This window comes from Pseudorasbora parva, chromosome 10, assembly GCF_024679245.1.
Source record: "Pseudorasbora parva isolate DD20220531a chromosome 10, ASM2467924v1, whole genome shotgun sequence".
In the NCBI taxonomy this organism is placed as follows: domain Eukaryota; kingdom Metazoa; phylum Chordata; class Actinopteri; order Cypriniformes; family Gobionidae; genus Pseudorasbora; species Pseudorasbora parva.
In genome coordinates, this window is record NC_090181.1 from 43,038,115 (window position 1) to 43,061,803 (window position 23,689).

Consider the following 23,689-nt stretch of genomic DNA (forward strand, 5'->3'; position numbering starts at 1 on the left):
CCTAGGGCTGCAACAACATTGATAAAATCAACAATCTAAAATTAAAGCTGCAAGCAGTGATGAAAGGACCCTCGCACCTGTGTCACCGTCACCCGGTGGCTTTAGGAAAACAGAGCACGATGGGAAATATGCATTTAAGTATATAAAAATAGGAAGACTGCTATTTTGGCATGTCGATGTCTTCAGGAAAAGCACTTATCAAAGGTGAAGTTTGAGGTATACTTGGACATTGTATGCTTGAGTTACAACAGCTTCCTGTTTAATGACGATAATAGCATACTTTAGCACTCAGCTAAATGATGTTAGCATGTTTTAGAATGTTTCTAGCATGTTTAGTACTCAATTGTGTATTTAGTATGTTGCTATTCACATTGCATCACAGTGTTAAACACATCTCTTCCTGCTGCCAGTGGGTGGCGCTATACTTTAACTGAATATTGCAACATCTTACACAAATTCAGCTGTTATTGAACAAATGAATGAATGCATTACAGTTCAATCTTTTTCCATCATGTTTGGTGTCTATGTAACGGAGGCCAGCAAGTATTTGCTGTGCGAGTAAACCTAAATCCTCTGATCTAAAGAGACGCTCTCTTGAGTCCCGCTTGAATTGGGTGTTGCGAACACGAGGGGTTATGTCTATTTGTCTAGAATATTGGACTGCATTTATATAGCGCTTTCAACAGACCTATATCCATCCAAAGCGCTTTACCTCACATTCACCCATTCATACACCGACGGCGGTGTCAGCCATGCAAGGCACCATTCAACTCATCAAGAGCAGCTGGAGTTAGGTGTATTGCTCATGGACACCTCGGACACTTGGTCAGGTGGAGCCAGGGATTAAACCACCAAACTTTCCCCCGGTTTGTAGACAACCTACATTAACCTACATGAAACCTCTGGTTGTGGTTTGGAGAGTGAAAAAATATATTTATAAACTTAAAGGACTTCTAACTGTGTACATTTTGCAAGTGAGTTTCACAGGGAAAAGAAGGGTGGGTGTTTGCCCCACTGATGTAGCAGCTAATCACAACACTGGAATGGAGATGCGACAAATTTAAGAAGTCATCGCCATCAGACTGCTTGCTCAACATAAATATCACTTAAAGGGGTACTTCAGCGCAGGGAAGATGAATCTGTATTTAAACTGGGTCATTAATGTAGAGGAAATGTGAAATTATTTTTGAATTTGGTGCTTTCTAGACTGAGAAAAGACAGAAAATGTATTTTTGTCTCATGGGGATAAGACAACAATTCCCAGAATGCTTCACTGCCCGATGAGGCCACTCCCAAAGCCATCGCTACTGAATCACTGGATCATTTGAATAACCCCTCTAGGGTTTTTACTGATACAAAGCCATATGCTAATCGTTGAAGTAACCCTTTAACCAAACCTCTTTTCAGAGACCTTGGGTTTGTTGTATATTATCACTGTATGTTTCTGTAATTTACATTAGAAGTAATACAGTAGGGCAAAAAAGTATTATTTAGTCAGCCACTAGTTGTGCAAGTTCTCCCACTTAAAGATGAGAGAGGCCTGTAATTTTCATCATAAGTACACTTCAACTATGAGAGAATTAGAAAAAAAACTAAAATCCAGAAACTCACATTGTCTGACAGGCCTCTCTCATCTTTTTAAGTGGGAAAACTTGCACAACTAATGGCTGACTAAATATATTTCCCCCCACTATAACTGATGCTAGTTAATAACAAATACTCTTTAGTTAATTTGTTTAATGTGTAATAAGGTTTTTCATCTTAGTTTCAGAGAAACAGTTTATCTCTCCATAAGATAATGTAACTCTTCCATAGCCACACTCAACTTAATCACATGTATTTTATGCACTTTATTCCTTTATCAATCAGTGTATTCATTTACAAACCCGATTCCCAAAAAGTTGGGACACTTGCCAAATTGTGAATAAAATCAGAATGCACTTTAAACAGAGAAAATGTATAATTTTAAGGGAAAAATAAGTTGATTTTACATTTCATGGCATCAACTCATTTTAAAAAAGTTGGGACAAGGCCATGTTTACCACTGTGTGGCATCCCCTCTTCTTTTTATAACTAGTCTGGGGACTGAGGAGACAAGTATCTCAAGTTTAGGAATATGAAGGTCGTCCCAATCTTGTCTAATACATGCTTCTAGTTACTCAACTGTCTTAGGTCTTCTTTGCCGCATCTTCCTCTTTATGATGCACCAAATGTTTTCTATGGCTAAACGATCTGGACTGCAGGCTGGGCATGTCAGTACTCAGATCCTTCTTCTACACAGCCATGATGTTGTGATAGATGCAGTATGTGGTCTGGCATTGTCATGTTGGAAAATGCAAAAGAGACGATGTCTGGATGGGAGCATATGTTGTTCTAGAACTTGGATAAACCCAGTGGTGGAAAGAGCATAAAGCTTACTCAAGTAGAAGTACTGTTACTTCTCAAAAAAGTAGTTCAAGTAGAGTAAAAGTACCTGTCCTAAATACTACTCAAAGTAGGAGTAAAAAGTAGCACTTTTAAAAGTACTCAACCTTCCACATTTTTTATTATTAGGTTTCAGGTACACACACCATAGCAATATTTGGGATTTAAGTTTATTTGAATAAACAGGTGTGAATCATACCCGACACCCATGAACACTCAGCAGTTGGTTGTGACTGTAAATCATTCTCATCAAATGCTAATGAAATTATGTATACCAATGTCGTATGTAACTTTAGAGACTGTACCAATTTGTCAAATCCTGAGAGCATTTCTATTTTGCCAAAAAGTTCATCTTGACAGCAAAAGCCTGTTCATTCAGAGTAAAAAAAAAAAAACACTAAGCTAAATTGTTTTTTAAATCCTAAAACTAAATAATAAACAGATTTCACAACAATTGTTAGTTGGAACCCTAATATAATGGAATGTCTGATTGAGTCAACGAGTATAAAGACCATATCCCATGGTAAAGTGCACATATTTAGTACACACTACATAGAAGAAGCCCATGGAAAACAGCACATTTTCAGTTATGGCCTGCCTCCGTTGGTTAACTAGTTTTCTAGAGTAAATCCATAACTTCGTAGTTGTAAACTAACTCTGTCGCATCTCTCTATGATCTCTCTGCCGCTCTGCCTCGCGCTCTCACACACACACACACACACACTGTCCCGACGCCGGCGCCTTCCTCCCACTCACATCACTTTTTTAAAATCCCCTACAGCGCGTAACATGAGTCCCGCAAACGTGCCGCCGGGGAGCTTGTTTGTAATTGACAAACAAATGGCTCCTTAGTTTCGAAATGGTTTGGGTACGAGGTGATCGCGTTGAAAATAAAGGCATTTGTCCAGCATTATGAGCTTATTTGAAACATTGCCGCGGCTCATTTAAGAAAATGACAGCTCTGAAAAGACGCCGCTTGAGTTCGAGGTAGTGCTAACAATAATAAAGAAAGACGATCAATACATTACGTGTTTCCACTGAAATGTAGATGTAATATATTTCCAAATGACGCTTCATCCTGTCGTCTGCCCTGGCTCTAGCCTCGAGTGTTAGCCTGTTTACTTTTTGCAAACCTTGTGAGCGCGCAAACCCAAACGCTGGGACCTCGCGGCAAATGTTTTTATTGGTTTATTAAGTACAAACAGGCGAGTTATGAAAAATTGAGTGTGAGGGATTTGTTCACTTTACACAAAAAGTTTTTGGAATGAGACGGCTAACTGTAGTAGCGTTTAGTCCACTGTCTATAATAGCCTAATTTAGAGATTAGTAAATTCAAAACCGATAACTTTGATCGGTTAACGTTGATACGGTCAACCATCTGTCCAACGGTCATCGGTTAACATCCCTAACTAGTATAAAAATTCAAAAGCATTTCAGAAATGATCAGCAGTAAAATTGAACTAATGCCGTATGGGATTCTTTTTGTGTGTGTAAACATAAGAGAAAAGGACAGGCAAATGTTGATAAAAATGTTTTATGGTACTTCACAAAACACAAGGTTCTGTTTAGGCTGTACTGAGATGTTGTGGAAAAAGAGGTCTGATACCACACACACATACACACACACGCACACACACGCACGCACGCGCGCACACACACACAGTCTCAATGTGAATCAGTGATGGCGTCTGTGATGGAACGATCTCATTTCTGCAGATGTCTGATCAGACACGTTATAAGGCAGTATTAAAAGTCCTGTGTCAACATCGAGTGACCACGATCAGTCCTGAGTTTAAAAGGGTCTTCCTCTTCCTCCACCTCTTCCTCTTCCTCCGCCTCTTCCTCTTCCTCCGCCTCTTCCTCTCCCGAAGCCTCGTCCTCTTCCTCCCCTTTGAGAATGTAGGTGTCCAGCCGCCCGTCTGATCTTCCTCCTCTCCTCATGATGGTCACGTTCAGCCTGCTGTTGATATCGCTGCCTCTCCGTCTGTGCAATACAAGACAGAGTTAGTGGCAAAGCCAAAACTTGCCAAAAATATAACTCTTTCAAGGTGCGGTCGTGGCCTAATGTTTAGAGTCAAACTGGTTACCCGAAAGCTCACAGGTTTGTATGCACCTAACCCCAAATCGCTCCCCGATTGTTTCCCACTGTGCTCCAGGAGTGTGTCCACGTTTTGCTGCATGTTCACTACTCACTGCTCCTAGAGTGTGTGTTAACTCGGATGGGTTAAATGCAGAGGACAAATATGGGTTACCGTACTTGGCCTTCACGTAGCTTTACTTTCGAAGGGATTTTTTTTTTGACTGAGGAATCTTAGCAGGATTGAGTTGTGATAAACTAAAGGCAGTGACACAATAGACTTATCTCCACTGTTCAGTAGCTCGACAATACTAAAAAATAGTCTCTTTTCCTTTTAACAGGCAACCTTTTCAAGGAAGATCAGCATAGCGTGACAAAACTCACTCGGCTGTAATCAGAATAGTTTTTTTTCACGCTCTCTCCCTCTCTCAAGAGGCAATGGGAGACTTGATTCATTTCAGTGATTCATCAGCTTTCTTTAGTCATTCATTGGTTTGCTCAGACAAATCATGGAAAGAAACAGTTCAAAGAGATGTCCCAGCATGGCATTTATAGTAAAATACAGCCTTTAAATAAGTGCTGCTGTCCATCAGTATATTTTCCCTCTTTTCTAGTTTTGTTAAAGGGTTAGTTCACCCAAAAACGAAATTGATGTCATTAATGACTCCCCTAAATGTTGTTCCTCACCCGTAAGACCTCCGTTCATCTTCACACACAGTTTAAGATATTTTATATTTAGTCCGAGAGCGTATGCAAGTGTATGCACACTTTACTGTCCATGTCCAGAAAGGGAATAAAAACATCATCACAGTAGTCCATATGAGACATCAGTGGGTTCATTAGAGTCTCTTGAAGCATCGAAAATACATTTTGGTCCAAAAATAACAAAAACTACATCAAACTGCTGAAATCACAGATTGCTTTATAATTCGGATCGCGTTTCAAACTGCTGAAATCACATGACATTGGTGATCCGAATCATGAATCAATACACTGATTCATGACCGTTTGAATCTTTATTTGAGGATTGAACACAAACACAGAAGAGAAGACAATGCTGAATAAAGTCGTAGTTTTTGTTATTTTTGGACCAAAATGTATTTTCGATGCTTCAAGAGATTCTAATGAACTATGATTTAAGGGTGAAAACAACAAAATGTGCTCATTGCGAGTCATTTTGGTAGCACGGGTCACATTTATTCATACAGTGAATATTATATGCAATATTTTGCACTTGATTACTTTGTTCAATCTCTGTACCTGAAAACGAACTACTGTTAGATACCTGAAAAACAGGCTTTCATTTGTATTTTTGCTCTATTGTATTTATTGTAGCTTGTGTTTGATTATTTGTTCTTATTTTCTTTTTTATTTGATAATAGTCCTTTATTCCTCTGAACATAGCACATACCGAACCGTAGCTTGACCCTAAAGCAATGATAAAAACCGATCCGTGATTAAATTGAACCGTCACACGCCTACAGACTACCATGTAAAAGTTAGTAAGATTTTGAATCTTTTTCATAGTCTCCTCTGCTCACCAAAGCTGTATTTATTTAATCAAGACTACAGTAAAACAGGTATTGTCGAGTCTAATTACATTTTAAAATAACATTATAAAATGTCATTAATTTCTGTGATCAAAGCTGAATTTTCAGCAGCATTACTCTAGTCTTCAGCCTCACATGATCCTTCAGAAATCTTTCTGATATGATGTTTTGCTGCTCAAGAAACATTTATGATTGTTATCAATGTTGAAAACAGTTGAATGTTTTTGCAGAAACAATGACCTGCTTTTCTAAAGATTCTTTGAAGAAAAGAAAGTTCAAAACAAATCATTTTTTGATCACTTTAATGCATCTGCTGAATAAAAGCATTCATTCTTTAAAAACAAAATCTTTCTGACCCCATACTTTGAACATGAATGTGTTTGAACTCGGTCATAATACACTAAGAGCAAGAGCAGAAGGTGTAGATAATCTCTGAACAATTACAGAAAGCTTTTACATGACTTCAGAAGAGCTGGATTATAGTGCATGAGTCACAAGGACTACTTTATTTTAAATGGTGCTTGGCAGTCTCACTATGAACTATCGTTCTATGGAAAAGATCTGTGTGAGATACTTTTTGGGGTTTCCTTTGGGAAATCTATTAGCATGCGAGCGAACAGTTAAGAATAATTCCGTTATTCATTCCTTTAATGCAAGGAACATTCATGTAAACGTTTAGATTTTGGAAGGATAAGATGACCTCAAACTATCCAGTTACTAAAATATTTCCAGGAACGTCCAACAAAGCAGCAAAGTGACTTGACTGAATGATGTGTGTGACAGACAGGAGGAGTATGGGAATTAAATGGGCGTGTGAGCGAGCGGTCAAAGGACAGAAAACAACGGTGAGAATTTCAGGTCATTCTGAAGCCAGTTTTTGATATGAGTCAGCGGAAATCTGAGCTGGAAATGAGGCTGACCCAGTTTTAACACACCATCACCTTCATTTAAACAAAGAGGGAGAGGTGAAGATAGAGGAAAAGCGAGAAACAAACATATGACTAGGGCCAGATTAAGTGAAAAGGTGTTTAGCAAACCTGCAAGTGATGGCTTATATAACGGTTTGAATGAATCAGTCATGTGTTTTTACTCAACTGGAAATTTCTAGGATTACAACATCACACCTGCAAGCTCATTAAAGAACAGTCGTAAATACGATCGCCCACATTAACACACACTTGTTCATCATCATGCTTACCTTCTTGAGAGTGAACGTAAGCTGTTTGCTTCCAACCGCTGCGTCGCTGAGGTTCAGCATCCCTGATCTCTCCTCCCGCTGCAGCCGCTCCTCCAGAGATGTCCTGTGTGACGGCAAACAGTGTTCAAATTAGGTGTCAAGTAACAAAGTACAAAATACTTTGTTACCTTACTTAAAGGGTTAGTTCACCCAAAAATGAAATGTATGCCATTAATGACGCCCCCTAATGTCGTTCCTCACCTGTAAGACCTCCGTTCATCTTCACACACAGTTTAAGATATTTTATATTTAGTCCGAGAGCGTATGCAAGTGTATGCACACTATACTGTCCATGTCCAGAAAGGGAATAAAAACATCATCACAGTAGTTCATATGAGACATCAGTGGGTTCATTAGAGTCTCTTGAAGCATCGAAAATACATTTTGGTCCAAAAATAACAAAAAGTACGACTTTATTCAGCATTCATGACCGTTTGAATCTTTATTTGAGGATTGAAAACAAATGCGGAAGAGAAGACGATGCTGAATAAAGTCGTACTTTTTGTTATTTTTGGACCAAAATGTATTTTCGATGCTTCAAGAGACTCTAATTAACCCACTGATGTCTCATATGGACTACTGTGATGATGTTTTTATTCCCTTTCTGGACATGGACAGTATAGTGTGCATACACTTGCATACGCTCTCGGACTAAATATCAAATATTTTAAACGGTGTCTGAAGATGAACGGAGGTCTTACAGGTGAGGAACGACATTAGGGGGAGTCCTTAATGACATAATTTTCATTTTTGGGTAAACTAACCCTTTACGTAGAAATTTTGAGTATCTTTACTTCACTGGAGTGATTATTTTTCAGCCGACTTTTTACTTCTACTTCATTTTAAAAATAGCCTTGTTACTCCTATTTAATTCCAGTTTGTTTTAATTCAAATAATAATAATAATAAAACCTATCCCGATAAATAGTGGCATCCAGATTGAGTGAATTTGATTGTGGTTGGATGAGAAGTATAAATATACCATTCCGACACTATTGGTTTGTACGCGATCCATCGCACCTGCACCTGACACAAATCACGTAATGCTCAATAGTACACATATGCACTGTAAAACTTTATATGTTCTAAAAGTTATGACAACAAGTGTTTTTACATTGTTTTAACTCATCAAAATAAGTTAAGAAATGTTAACCTTTTAAGGATGCAACTCATTTTTTAAAGTGAGTTAAACATAATCTAAGTTGAAATAATTTAAACATCCAAGTTGATTGTACTTAATTTCAGGCGGTGACTTTCTTTTTTTTTTTTTTCTTTTTTTTTTTTTACAGTGTATGGTTCTTTAATGTATTTGCATTGTACTGAAATGTGTTCACTTCCAATGGTTCCACTATGTGGCTGAAACAGGTAGCCAAAACATTAACATTTTAAAGGGTTACTTCAGCGATTAGCATATGGCTTTGTATCAGTAGAAACCCTGGAGTATATTCAATTGATTGTGCTTTCCCCCCTCATATCCCCCTGAGACAAGAGATTTATGCATTTTATTTCTGGAAAAATTCCTCCTATGACGCAAATTGACAATTTTTGCATCACAGGAGGAATGTTTGGCCAAAGGCTGAAGACTACAGCCAGCAGAGGGAGCCATTTCCGCATGTTTTGAACCCGCGCATGGGGATGGAGATCACACTCAGAGCTCAGCTGGCAGCTGCAGGCACTCATTTAAACGGAGATATGCTGAGCAATGTAAGTCTTTTAACTTCTCAAATTAATTTCTATGAAAGTTAAGCTTGCAAAGGCATGACCCGAAACGTGCCAGACTGAACTCGCGTTGTGAATGTATGCTGTTGTGAGTGTAGTCGCGATCACTCAGCTGTCATCACGAGCTCATCAGCTCATTAATCTGACTCCTGCAGTTAGTGCTCAGTGCTGTGATACTCGCGCGGTGACTCACTCATTATATTGAACAGACACGTTCAGTTTTTAATTGTAGTGTCTCCTCCAACTCAGTCACAGTAATCCAGTTGGTGGCTTTGGGAATGGCCTCACAGGGCAGCGAAGCATTCTGGGAATTGTAGTCTTTTATCCCCATGAGACAAAAATACATTTTCTGTATTTTCTCAGTCTAGAAGGCCCCAAATTAAAAAATAATTTCACATTTCTACTACATTAATGACCCAGTTTAAATACAGATTCATCTTCCCAGCGCTGAAGTACCCCTTTAATACAATATTATAGTCATTATGGCCTTTAGAATTTTTTGGGGAGGAGGTGGGGTAGTGCACTATAGGCCCCTGTGGCGCAGCCTAAGCTTTTGTCCTTAAATGCCATTTTTTCCATTACTTTAAATTTTATACTCTAAGTAGTTTTGAAACCAGTACTTTTACTTGAGTAAAAAGCTTGAGATGATACGTCAACTTCTACAGTTTTAAACCCTAGTATCTATACTTCTACCCGAGTAATGAATGTCAATACTTTTGACACCTCTGTCAAGTTAAATCTAACAGTGATCGAGAAAAAGACATAAAAACGACCAACAAATAAAAAATGACTCAAGGGCATAACAAGGCTAAAGGCACTCTGGGTAAGAGGCATAATTGATTTTTGTGCTCTAAATCATGGCACAATATTTTAAGTCTTCATGAAATTAAAATTGACCCTATTTACTTTGTTAGCACATATTATAGGTCTTAGGGTGAACAATTAATCCGTGCTAGTTAACGCACAAAAAAAAATTAGTTTGTTGCGGGAATTTTTAATCAAAATCTGAAAAGTAACTTCCAATCTGGAATGGTGTTCCCTTTCCGATGAAGGCAGTTTGACGGCTTGGGTTTGAATATCCTTCACCACTCCACCTGCAACCGCTATGAGTGAGAGATGGAGAGGAGGAACTGAAGTAAAAACCTGCCCTCTATTCAATATTCACTTTAAATTATGATCCAAGTTATTCAACTAAAAATACAAATTTAATTCTATAAACTATAATACTGACCTGCCAGCATTGTTGCTATATGATAAATTAAAATAAGCTGATAACATCACTGTTTTCTCCAGAACGACTGTACAACGACTGTAAACTCACTTGCTACTTCTGGTTCACTGGGACTTTCACTAGACATACATTATTTGACATCATATGTAATTTTACTTTCATGTAGGACTGTCACTAACGTTTATTTTGGTAATCCAGTAATCGTCCAATTAATTTGACTATTAATCAGATATATTTTGTGTTAATTAAAATAGAACTCAGCCTTTAAAAAGACTTAAAATACAGATATAAATAACAATGAGGCAATAATATTTTATTCAAATAAAGCATTAAAAACAAGTAATCATATGTTTTTATAGAACAGCACTATACAAATTCATAATAAACATCATCTTGTGTACATTATGTGTTATAATAAAGGCCTGCAGAGAGCACCTGGTGATTGTTGTTACACATTACAGCAGATCAAATCCTGGTTTAAAATTGGCCAAACGATATTTAAATCAAACGTTAACTTGATCTTTAATTATTGGTCCACTTCTTTACGAAAAAAATGCCACTGTAATTTCTTGAACAATGTGTGGACATCAAAACATTTCAACTCAGAGCAAAGGTTTAGACTTTTATTTTGAAATTTCGATGAACAGTTTGCATATTTAGAAACATATTGATGTATTCTGTGGTGTTGGTGTAGGTTTATTAATGATTTCGGATGAAATGGCGCACATTGCTTTCCCACGTTATAAGCAACTATTTTATTTCATGTTGATTTTAATGTTAAAACCCTGCTAGTATAAATGTAGTAAGTTTACCGTGTAAACCCAAGTCTGGGGAGCATTAGATGATTGTCTAGCACATTAGGCGTTTCAGAAGGACATGCTCTATATTTGGCATGCTCTTTTATATGTAGCCCTCAGACAACATGCATTACCTGTCAATAAAACACCCACTGAGTTTCAAACAAGGTTAGGAAAGGACTTTCATTACTGACAGTGCGCTCTCAGAGTGCTAGAATAGTTGTTTTAAAAGTTTTAGCATGTACACATTTATCTTTATTTTTCTTAGAAGTAATAGCTAAAAATTTACCATTTTTGTACCATTTTGTTTATTGTGAGAGTCTATTTTGGGAGATCAGTATTGTGAATCTAACAGAATCCAGACATTAGATTCTGGATGTAATGCATATTGATACACCCCTAATAAATAAAAGCATTTCCAATATTTAGAATTGAGATGCATCAAAGAACTGATATCTTTGACAACACTAGTCCATTGTACTTGAGCAATCCATCTTTAAAGATGAACTATTATGCCCTTTAAGTCTTGATTTAATTATTGGACTCTACTAGAACAGGTTTTCATGCCTGAATGTTCAAAAGCTCAATGTTCAAGATCCTGTGTCAATGGAGCCCCTCCTTCTGAAAGCACAGTGTGCTCTGATTTGTCGACTGGAGCAGTGTGTTGTGATTGGTCAAGTGCTTCGCCTGTGTTTGGGAAATGTCCCGCCCCTTACCATAACCATCAGTTATTACGTTCGTTCTCAGAAGAGAACTCAAGAGTACAGTCTCTTTCAGGGAGTTCAGAAACATTGACTCTGATATAGAGAAGAACTCCTGCTGGAGGGACTTTGACCTTTTTCATGCCCAAACAGCATCATTACACATTAAAGAGAGATGAACATGTGAAAAAGCATGATAGATGCTTTTAAACTCCAAGGTTTACTTCATATTAGGGGTGTGCACGAATATTCGATCTGTAATTAATAATCGAAAACTAAAAATACTATTTGAATATTACTGCGTTGATTTGCTGTCTGTAAATGCACTAAATCCACGAGAAATCCCTCTAAATCTCGCAGTTATGACTAAATCTACTGGGTGGCGCTGTGGAGCGGGTTAATAAGTTGAGTGTATTTGATCACAATGTCGTCGTCTGCCTCGCGATGTTTAGAATTACTAAGATGAAAATTGAAAATGATCTTACAAAATGGAGTTACTTTTGATGAAATCAATTACTGAAACGTATCAGAATATCACCACCACAAACGAGAATCACATGAGATCCAAACACCAGCCGACTGATGAAAGACAGAGATCACTGCATTCACGACTGCAGGTAAGTGCATCTGTACCCCGAGTGAGAGCAAGATAACTTATAATAGCAAAATTACCTCGAGACAAATGCTTCCTTTAAAGTTCGTTGAGGGTTTAAGAACAGAAAACACAAAGTGCTTTACTCAAACATCACTTAACTGTTATCTTTTTCTCCACTACGTCTTTCAGTGGCGCATTTCCTCACCAGAGAATATCATCATCCAATAATATTAGTTTCTCTCAACATGAAAATTTTAAACGATACAAACACGACAACCATATACCGACTCGTGTGTGTGTGCCTGTTTATGTGGTTTATGAGGACACAAATTTGTATAACTACATGGGTATTACACTGGTATTACAACATAAACGTGGTTTATGAGGACATATCAAATGTCCTCATATTTCAAATAGCTTTAAAAACATACTACATGATTTTTTTTGAGAAAGTAAAAATGCAGAATGTTTCCTGTGATGGGTAGGTTTAGGGGCAGGGGCAGTGTAAGGGGATAGAAAATACGGTTTGTACGGTATAAAAACCATTACGCCTATGGAGAGTCCCTGTAAACCACATAGACCAATGCGTGTGTGTGTGTATGTGTGTATGTACGTTCTGCACGATAACCGACGCACTCTGCTTTATTAGTGTCTCCTTCCGCTCGTGCTGCTTGAGCTTATAATGCTTTTGTTCTTTAGGCTTTTTTTTTTTACACACCTTAAGATATAACGTATCTTAAAAAATTTTAAAAAATAAAAAATCATGTAGTATGTTTTTAAAGCTATTTGAAATATGAGGACATTTGAAATGTCCTCATTAACCATGTTTATGTTGTAATACCAGTATAATACCCATGTAGTTATACTAGAGGTGTTAGCGAGGCCAGCAGGGGGTGCTCACCCTGTGGTCTGTGTGGGTCCTAACACCCCAGTATAGTGATGGGGACACTATACTGTCAAAGAGCGCCGTCTTTCGGATGAGACGTTAAACCGAGGTCCTGACTCTCTGTGATCATTAAAAATCCCATGGCACTTCTCGTAAAAGAGTAGGGGTGTAACCCCGGTGTCCTGGCCAAATTCCCTTGATTAGCCCTTACCAATCATGGCCTCCTAATAAATCCCCATCCACTGAATTAGCTCTATTAAACTCTCCTCTCCACCTTTCGCTGGTGTGTGGTGAGCGCACTGGCGCCTTTGTACTGTGGCTGCCGTCGCATCATCCAAGTGGATGCTGCACACTGGTGGTGGTTGAGGAGAGACCCCTGACATGAGTGTGAAGTGCTTTGGGTGTACAGTAGTACATATAAAAGCACTATATAAAATGCCTCATTCATTCATTCATTCAACGTAAGTGTGTTGTGTACATTGCCTAATCATAAACTTGTTCAGAAATGGTGACATGTAAAAAATAAATAAATAAAAAAAGTCAAAATACCCAATTTAAATTAAATATTCGATTTTTATGAGCCCAAATATTCGATTACAATATTTTGGGAAAATGCCCATCCCTACTTCATATTCCACAGTTAAGAGCTATAAATGTTTTTAAAATGGATCAATGAGAACTGGAAACTTACTTCTGCATCTTCTGCTTATGGGACACGTCGCTGAAGCTGCGAAACTCCTCTCCAGCTTTGATCTGATAGAATCTGGGCCGACTCTGGTTCTGAGGCTCCCGCTGGAGGTTTCCGACTGGATCAGAGCTCTGTAAGCTGGTGTCGCGGTCCTGTTGCCTCCTCTCTTTCCTCTGGTTGAAGCTGCGCTCTCGCTCCTCCGCCCGTATAAGACGCCGCTGCTCCCTCACTTCCTCCACCCAGCTCTTATCGTCATCGTCAGAGCTCTCCTCTTCCTCTGAGCTGCCACGGCCTTCCACCTCCTTCTCCTCCTCATCCCCATCCTGATAGTGAGACAGTGAGTTTGAGAAAAATCTCAACGAGCAAACTAGAAGTTGCACTACTTTTTTCTTATATTATTATTTTCCACAAATCAGAAGACTTTACCTCTGTTCATCATGACCTGCATTTTTATCTACACCAGCGTTATTTATTTTACAATCCCTGAAATACTACTGTAGTTTTACTCATATTTTGAATTCGTTTTTATTTATTCACTTTAGTCTACTTTTTTTTGAAAAACTTTAGAAATGCTGTGCGTTTCAGGGTTATTATTGCGAACAACAACAAAAATCCTCAAAATAATTCACATTTCATTCATTCTGACTTATTTAAACTGTTAAACAGTTGATTCTCATAAAAAACATGACCAAAAAAAAAAAACGTATTGGACTTATGACAGAGTATTTCTGTGCCAAAAACACTCCTTCAAGATCTGAATAAGTTGTGGAGAGTTTTTTTTAGTATGGCCCTGTACGTGCTCATAACGAGCTTTGTTTGGGTCACGGGAGCCGTCGGCAGCGTTGTCATTTAATTTTTAGACCATGAAATCAACAACTTTCTGGTTGTGAGAGAAAGATCCCCTTGTTCAGCTTCACAAATAACCCAGTGTTACAGGACAACTCTGGTGAAAAATTACCCTAGGGGTAATAAACAGATGGTGACAGAGTAAATCGTTTTCTGGGATGCGTTTTCATGAAAATCAAATGTAAAGCATTTTATCTCTAAAAACAGATTAGCTTATACCGCTTGTGTATGGGGCACAGGGTAAGTGAAATTAAATCACTAGTTAATACCACTAACAAGGCTCAAAAAAGCCTCACACTAACAAGGTGGCATGATGAGGGTCCCTACATGCAAACCGAAGCATTGAGAACTTTGTAAGTGTACAAACAGTTTAATAAGAAGATACTTTAAGGGTGTACTCACACTAGGCACGGTTGCCATGAACCGGGCCCGAGTACGATTGTCCCCCCTCCCCCTCTGGCCTGCACTCACATAGGGTTTCAGCATTCGTGCCGGAGCACGCTTACGTCATTATGTTGCGACGGTTTCGGGATAAACAGGAAGAGCGGCACTCTCTGAACACAATGGAGTCCATCGCTCTGTTTTCTTTGTGGATAATTTTGTGTCGTTTGGTCCACGGTGGTCCACAGCCCTCTCACAGCCTGTTGTTAAACAGATGTGTCGCCTTAGTGGCGCGAAAATGTTCACGTAATCGTGCTGCTCGTATTATGAGGTTTGCAAGGTACCAGCTGAAGTGCAGCAAGGACTTTGCAGCTTTGATTACGGACTCCAGCACGGTTAGCGCTCACACTGCATGCGAACCGCACCCGAGTCCAACTGATCCGTGCTCTGGCCCACCTCTTCCAAGCGGGCCAGGGCCGGCTAATCGAGCCGCGCCCGGGCATGGTTCGGAGCACTCACACTAGTCAAACGAACCGCGCTTTGGTGGTCAAACGCACTCGGGCACGGTTCAAACTGACTAGTGTGAGTACACCCTAAAAAGACCTGCATTACACCTTTAAAGACAGCAGCCATCTTGGAAAAAAGTATCGACGAGTCGAGCCACGAACGCTGTGCTACAATCAATACCATTGTAGCGTTTTAAAATTCAACTAGGGGCACCAATAAGGATTTTGCCTAGGGCATCAAAATGGCTAGAAGCGGCCCTGGGTGTGTGTGTTAGGGATGCGCGGTATACCGGTACTGGAAAAATATCGTATATATTTTATTTTAAACGGTACGATATCATGATTTTGCACATTTCGGTATATGCTGCTTTTCCGAAGTTCACCGCTAGATTGCAGCGCGCTACCCAAACTGACCCGAAACAACTGGCAAATGTGACAACATAGACAAACAAAATAGATAAAGCACTTGAGTCTCACTCAAGATGCTCAAAACAATTTAATAAAGAGAGTAGAAGTTAAAATTGTAATTACTTTGCTTATAAAACTGATGAAGCATCTGTCACTACTCTGACTTTAAGACTTCTTATGAGATCGACAGGTCAGTGAATCATTCAAACCATCTCATTTAGACATTTATTTTCTTTTTACACTGATCAACGCACATACAGTCTTGTTCAAAATAATAGCAGTACAATGTGACTAACCAGAATAATCAAGGTTTTTAGTATATTTTTTATTGCTACGTGGCAAACAAGTTACCAGTAGGTTCAGTAGATTCTCAGAAAACAAATGAGACCCAGCATTCATGATATGCACGCTCTTAAAGCTGTGCAATTGGGCAATTAGTTGAAAGGGGTGTGTTCAAAAAAATAGCAGTGTCTACCTTTGACTGTACAAACTCAAAACTATTTTGTACAAACATTTTTTTTTCTGGGATTTAGCAATCCTGTGAATCACTAAACTAATATTTAGTTGTATGACCACAGTTTTTTAAAACTGCTTGACATCTGTGTGGCATGGAGTCAACCAACTTGTGGCACCTCTCAGCTGTTATTCCACTCCATGATTCTTTAACAACATTCCACAATTCATTCACATTTCTTGGTTTTGCTTCAGAAACAGCATTTTTGATATCACCCCACAAGTTCTCAATTGGATTAAGGTCTGGAGATTGGGCTGGCCACTCCATAACATTAATTTTGTTGGTTTGGAACCAAGACTTTGCCCGTTTACTAGTGTGTTTTGGGTCATTGTCTTGTTGAAACAACCGTTTCAAGGGCATGTCCTCTTCAGCATAGGGCAACATGACCTCTTCAAGTATTTTAACATATGCAAACTGATCCATGATCCCTGGTATGCGATAAATAGGCCCAACACCATAGTAGGAGAAACATGCCCATATCATGATGCTTGCACCTCCATGCTTCACTGTCTTCACTGTGTACTGTGGCTTGAATTCAGAGTTTGGGGGTCGTCTCACAAACTGCCTGTGGCCCTTGGACCCAAAAAGAACAATTTTACTCTCATCAGTCCACAAAATGCTCCTCCATTTCTCTTTAGGCCAGTTGATGTGTTCTTTGGCAAATTGTAACCTCTTCTGCACATGCCTTTTTTTTAACAGAGGGACTTTGCGGGGGATTCTTGAAAATAGATTAGCTTCACACAGACGTCTTCTAACTGTCACAGTACTTACAGGTAACTCCAGACTGTCTTTGATCATCCTGGAGGTGATCATTGGCTGAGCCTTTGCCATTCTGGTTATTCTTCTATCCATTTTGATGGTTGTCTTCCGTTTTCTTCCACGTCTCTCTGGTTTTGCTCTCCATTTTAAGGCATTGGAGATCATTTTAGCTGAACAGCCTATCATTTTTTGCACCTCTTTATAGGTTTTCCCCTCTCTAATCAACTTTTTAATCAAAGTACGCTGTTCTTCTGAACAATGTCTTGAACGACCCATTTTTCTCAGCTTTTAAATGCATGTTCAACAAGTGTTGGCTTCATCCTTAAATAGGGGCCACCTGATTCACACCTGTTTCTTCACAAAATTGATGACCTCAGTGATTGAATGCCACACTGCTATTTTTTTGAACACACCCCTTTCAACTAATTCAACTAATTGCCCAATTGCACAGCCTTAAGAGCGTGCATATCATGAATGCTGGGTCTCATTTGTTTTCTGAGAATCTACTGAACCTACTAGTAACTTGTTTGCCACGTAGCAATAAAAAATATACTAAAAACCTTGATTATTCTGGTTAGTCACATTGTACTGCTATTATTTTGAACAAGACTGTACATAGCCTAACATAAGATCGAATACCACAAAATCTCCAGCTTTCGTTTCAGCCAATGACATTTAGATCTCATAATATTTGCATGCGTACTATTGCACTATTTACATTCGCGTTAGACACAACCGACTGTGTTTGTGAATACTCACTAAAGACGGACATTTTTACATAATTCTGTGTATTTGACTGTTTAAGGAAACTTTATTTGTAATGTGCGAGCTCTTAGTTACAGGCGTGTGTGTGTGTCGTTGTTATGTGCTCATATATCCTGTAACTGTTATTACGAAATGCTATAAAATCGCTTGCATGTTCAAATGATTTCCGTTATCCATCCTGAGACGAGCGTGAAATGTTGAATCGGATCCTGCAGATTGCTTTAGTGTAGTGCGATGTCTTTTGAAACCAGAAGCAATTTGCTAATTTTGAGAGATTTTTGCTAAAATTATTTCTCACAAGAAAGTTTTCAAATGACTGATTTGATGTGATAAGCTTTGCTGATTAATTTACTAATACATATTTGTGGTAATTTCCCACTTTATAAACTCAAAACTTGCATAATTGTACTGTATTCGCGTGCAATATACCCGCGCTAATATCAGACCGTTTGGTATCGATTTAATATTGGTACTTCGGTATTAGATTGTGGTACCATACTGAAGCCAAAATTGTGGTATCGAGCCATCCCTAGTGTGTGTGTTTGTACGGGTGCGTGTGCTTGTGACTTGCCCACTGCACACCTCCACGGGTTCGGCTGTTTTGGGAAAGAATCGGTACAGTGTCTTTTATAAATATGATAAAACTCAAGACTCTTCTGAGATATGAAGGATGCAATACTACTCTATAGGTACTCAAGATTAAACTGTGTGTGTTATGTACCCTTTAGTCATCCAAATAGTTAACTAACTGGACAGATAATAATAATCAAAATATGGAGTCTGCAGTCCTAATTTTAATTTGGCATTGCTATTATAATCTACATTTTTCAGTATATATTTCTAATTGTCATATTTCATTAAAATACTATTTATGTATTTTTCCCACTGTGATTGTCTTCTCTAAACTGGATAATTATCTTTTATCTTAAAAGGCAGCATTATGACACCTACTTTTTAAAACTTTTTTGACTTTGAGACACATTAATTGGGAGTCATTATGTTTTGGAACAGAGCTGTAGAAAGTGCTGAATAAAGTCTGAATAGAGTTGTGTACCTGTTCCTCTTGAACAAGCTGGCTGAGTTTCTTCCTCCTCTTTTCTCCCACTTTAGACACGATGGGGTTTAGCAGTCGGAACTCCTCGCTCCGCTCATCCACCTGGTAATCAGGGTTCTCGAACATCACCTTAAAACGGTCGTCCATCAGGAGATTGGCTACGGCCTTGGAAAGACAAAAAGATGATGGCAAATTTAGAAACAGTGTGAGTGTGAGTGTTAGAGAGAGAGAGACAACAGATTTTAAAGACTATTTCCGGAGTCCATCAGTGTGAAAGAAACATTGCTCACGTTGCCCTTTTTCTTCTTCTTCTTGGCTGGAAGCTCACTTTCCTCCATGAGTTTCATGGCCAGTTCCTTATTGACCTTAGGCAGCTTCTGTTAGGCGATAAGACACAGAATGACAGTCAAAACATTGCCGATAACAGACTTGGAGGAATTAGAAACATTTCATTCACTCAACATAGGGCTCTATGATTTCAAGGATGAGGATTCCAATCATAAAAAACTGGAATGCATAAATCAAAAGTAAGGCTGTCCAACTTAAAGGTGGGGTAAGTGTTATTTAGTGGAATAACAAACTTGTAACCAATCAGCAGGTAAGGGGCGTGATTGAGAGACTCACACATAACGGATGTGGTGTGACAGGCAGCGGGGCGAGGGACCGCGAGAGTGGGCCGGTGATTAGTGTTGACAAGTGCCAGCTGCATGACACACCGGTCTCGTCTCGCGGCCATGTGACGGGAGCATAAAAGGAGGAGCAAGGGCAGCGGAAGACGAGAGAGGACCAGGCCTGGATTTTATGTTATGTTTTGTTTATGTGTTTGTGGGCAGTCGTCCGTGAGGGGCTGCCCACGTTTTATTTTGTGTGTTCGCGGGCAGTCGTCCGTGAGGGGCTGCCCGCGGTTTTACTTTCGTTTTGTTTATTTATTTTGAATTAATAAATGTTGAACGTTCGCCGGTTCCCGCCTCCTTCCTTCCCATCTACGAACTGCGTTACAACGGACATTAGCCAAGAACCAATATATGCTGGCTTTTACTTGAATATGTTTGCGTGTCATGTTCGCTTGTTTGTCCATTTGCGATTGTATGGTCACTCACTTCATCAATGATAAAGATAGTTCATTTCCACACCGTATCTAAATCATCTAAAACTCCTCACTGTTTCAAGCGTCAGCTCACAAAATGTGTCCGACAAGTAAGATCCTCCTAATACATGTTTGTTTCCTCTTTTCATGATCTATATAACCCTTATCCGGTCATAATTGTAATATGTCGTAGCTGGACTATCGAGCTTGTGTACTGTCGAGTTGTTCATGAGACTGGTTTGTGTTTTGTGATCGCTATAACTCTAATCTTGTCATAAATGTGATATGTCGTTAGTTGGACTGTCAGCTTGAGTTCTACAGAGTTCATGAGAACGGTTTGTGTTTTTGTGATGGAAGGGGTGACTTTTTCATTGAATATTCAACCTGTATTAGTAACTTACACACAGATTTTGCCATAGCCGTTGCCTGGGTTACGTTTGTGTGGGGCGGAGCTATCAAAATAGAGCCGAGACCCTTTTGGGGGTAGGGGCGTGTTTGTTTTGGTGATTTGAAATATCAACAACGGTTACAGAAAGCACTTACCCCACCTTTAATGAAATCGTGACATAAAAGTGTCTGTCAATATTCAAACGTGAAAAGAATATTGCTATTGAAATATGAAATCTGCACGTCTCTGTGTGAGGAGCGGCGCAATTTCGTCAACTACATATACACATATAATTTAAAAGGAAATGTTACCTTTTGATTAAATGAATGTTAAATATTACATTTGATTAAATAAAATCATTAAATTGTTAATGTTTTATGCCTGAATTTGATTACAACCATTTTAGCTAATAAATTTGAATTAATTCAGATGACACATAATTCCTGAAAATGTTATTACTCTATTATCTATTATTATAAAATCTTAAATTGTAAAAGTTCTATGAATTGATTAGATGTGCTTCATGTTTATTAAAATGTACTTAAATCATTAAAACAGAATCCAGAAGAATTAAGATCGAATTCAGGAAAAAAATATTTCATAGGGTCCTAAAAATGCAATTATTTTCTAAATTGTAAAATGTTTATGATTTCAAATAATTAGAAACGATTTTTGATTGCTAAAATTTTAACCATTTACATTTACGGATTTGGCAGACGCTTTTAGCCAAAGCGACTTACATTGCATTCAAGGTACACGTTTTACATTTTGTCAATTCTTTGCAATTTATCTCCACTGTCTCTACAATGTCTCTACAAATTGTCAATTTAAAGGGGTCATATAATGCCATTTTTGTACAAGTTGATTTTGTTTATTTAGTGTCTAAATTATATACTTTAATTAAAAATTCTATTTAGTATTCTAAGAAATCACTCATTTAACCTGGTGAAAAACAGCTCTGTTTTCAGCTTCTGTGCATGTGCCTTTTATGCTAATGAGCTTTGCTCACCCCGCCACTCTGTTCTGTGGGGGCTTTGAGTGTGAAGCGTTACTTGGACAACAGGAGAAAGTTTGACAACCAGAGTCTCTCAGGACACATTTGTGCAAGTTCAACCGTATCAATTCGATATATCAGAGATATCAACATCAGAAGGACTGCTGTGTTCATTATTACACCCAAGAACAGAACACCACAATCGCTTAGAAGGCATTCTGCTCGAGGGCATTCTGCTCCAGCATATCCACAATAGCGAATGACAGCTTGTGCTCGCTCAGGGCGGGTCTGCGCTGAAACGCTGCTGTCAATCAACAGTCGTGGGAGGGGTGTCCGATCGTGTGGCGTCACGCAACGAACGGCTTGATTTCACAGGTGAAAACATATAAGGAGATTTAAAAAAAAAAAAAAAAAAAAAAAAAACACGATGGATTTTTATCATTATTGGATGGTTGTGTACAGTCACTATGAACACACATTGCTGTATAATCAACTTTTAAAGGTGCATGTACCATTATATGACCCCTTTAAATGTACTCCAGAAAACTTAAAGTAATTTTTTTGTTTTAATACAGACAAAAAAAAAATGGAAAATGCTAAAATGTTTTATTATTTAACTACAGCTAACTACTTCTAATTAATTTAATTTTTCTAAAGAAAAAGGGTCCTTAGGGGCTTTTGCACCAGAGGAACCTTTTCACAGTTCCTAGAACTAATGGCGAAAAGTACTGTTTTTGGCATGTTTATACCGGAACTAGGAACGATTTTAGTTACATTTCAGTACTGAGTAATATTATAAAACATGTATTAATAAACCAACAAATATCTTGGTATCTGGCTTGATAGCAAGTTGTCATTCGAAACTCATATAAACATTACTTAGAAAGGTTAAATCTCGTATTCGTTTTCTTTTTCTTAATAAATCTTCTTTTACACACACTTCAAAACAACATTTGGTTAAAATGACTGCTCTCAATTGTGGATTATGGTGATGTGGTTTATAGGTCTGCTTCAAAAACTCTTCTTCATAAACTGGATGTTATTTATCACGCTGCAATCCGCTTTGCGACTGGAGCTTAATTTAACAATTATCATAAAATTATGATCAAAGTTATTCAAATAATTATACAAATAAAATTTATGAATTAGGTTTTAATTAATTCTATAAACTATAATACAGATGTGCCAACATTGTCGCTATATGATAAATGAAAATAAGCTGATAACACCACTGTTTTCTCCAGAACGACTGTACAGCCAAATCAAATTTTGTTGCAATATTGTCCTGTTTGACACTGTGAAGCTGCTTTGACACAATCGTGATTGCAAAAGCGCTATATAAATAAATTTGATTGATTGATTGATTGTCATTTGTATTCTTTATTGAATTGGTCTTCTCTTCATTTATTGGTTTCTGTTTATTTATAAAACTCTTATTGGGAAAACACCATTATATTTACGATCACTTCTTAATATTCGTAACACTAGTCGTAATCTGCGCTCTAGCAATTTCATTAATTTATGTATACCTCACACCGTGTCCTAACTACATGCGCCGCGATGGCGCGACACGCGATAAAAGGTATCTTTTCCATGTTAATTCTAGTTTTTGTCCTAACCAGCGGCGACGGCGACACGCGATGAATCTATTTTAGAAACGGTTTCTATTTTTGTGCGACGTTGCAGCTGGAACAACAACAAAAAACATGGCAATGTTAATCTCAGGTAGTGTTTGTTTGCTTTATTTAATGTTAAAATTGTGTAACGTTACTTTGAATATAATTTAGCGCTCCCAGCATTGTCATACTAAAAGCAGCAATGGATACTTCACCTCAGATCTTGAAATTAAACACACTGAAACAAAAGCGTTCAAACTGTGAACAACAAACAAGTATATTCTATGACGATTGTTTTAGAAACTCAGTATGTATTTTAGTAGTTTAAATGGTGTAATATTTGTGAATTTGATAACGTAGACTTAATTAATCTCTGGTGCTGTGCACTTGCAGCTAGAGCCCGCCCACACGCTGTTCTGATTGGCTGGGGTTTTTGATTGATTTGTTGCATCTTGTAGTCGCGTTGC

At 38.3% G+C, this 23,689-nt stretch overlaps 1 protein-coding gene across 1 annotated transcript in view; it reads right to left on the reverse strand.

Annotated features, from left to right (window-relative positions):
- Positions 1-4,007: 4,007 nt before the first annotated feature.
- The window catches only part of LOC137090469 (nucleolar protein 10-like), a 48,546-nt gene continuing 28,864 nt past the window's right edge, over positions 4,008-23,689 (reverse strand). The window contains exons 19-23 of the mRNA XM_067454431.1: positions 19,428-19,514; positions 19,138-19,302; positions 13,908-14,227; positions 7,250-7,352; positions 4,008-4,408 (exon numbers count right to left, since the gene is read on the reverse strand). Of these exons, the coding sequence (XP_067310532.1) occupies positions 4,217-4,408; positions 7,250-7,352; positions 13,908-14,227; positions 19,138-19,302; positions 19,428-19,514 (867 nt within the window). The 3' untranslated portion in view covers positions 4,008-4,216. The remainder of the gene's footprint in view (positions 4,409-7,249; positions 7,353-13,907; positions 14,228-19,137; positions 19,303-19,427; positions 19,515-23,689) is intronic.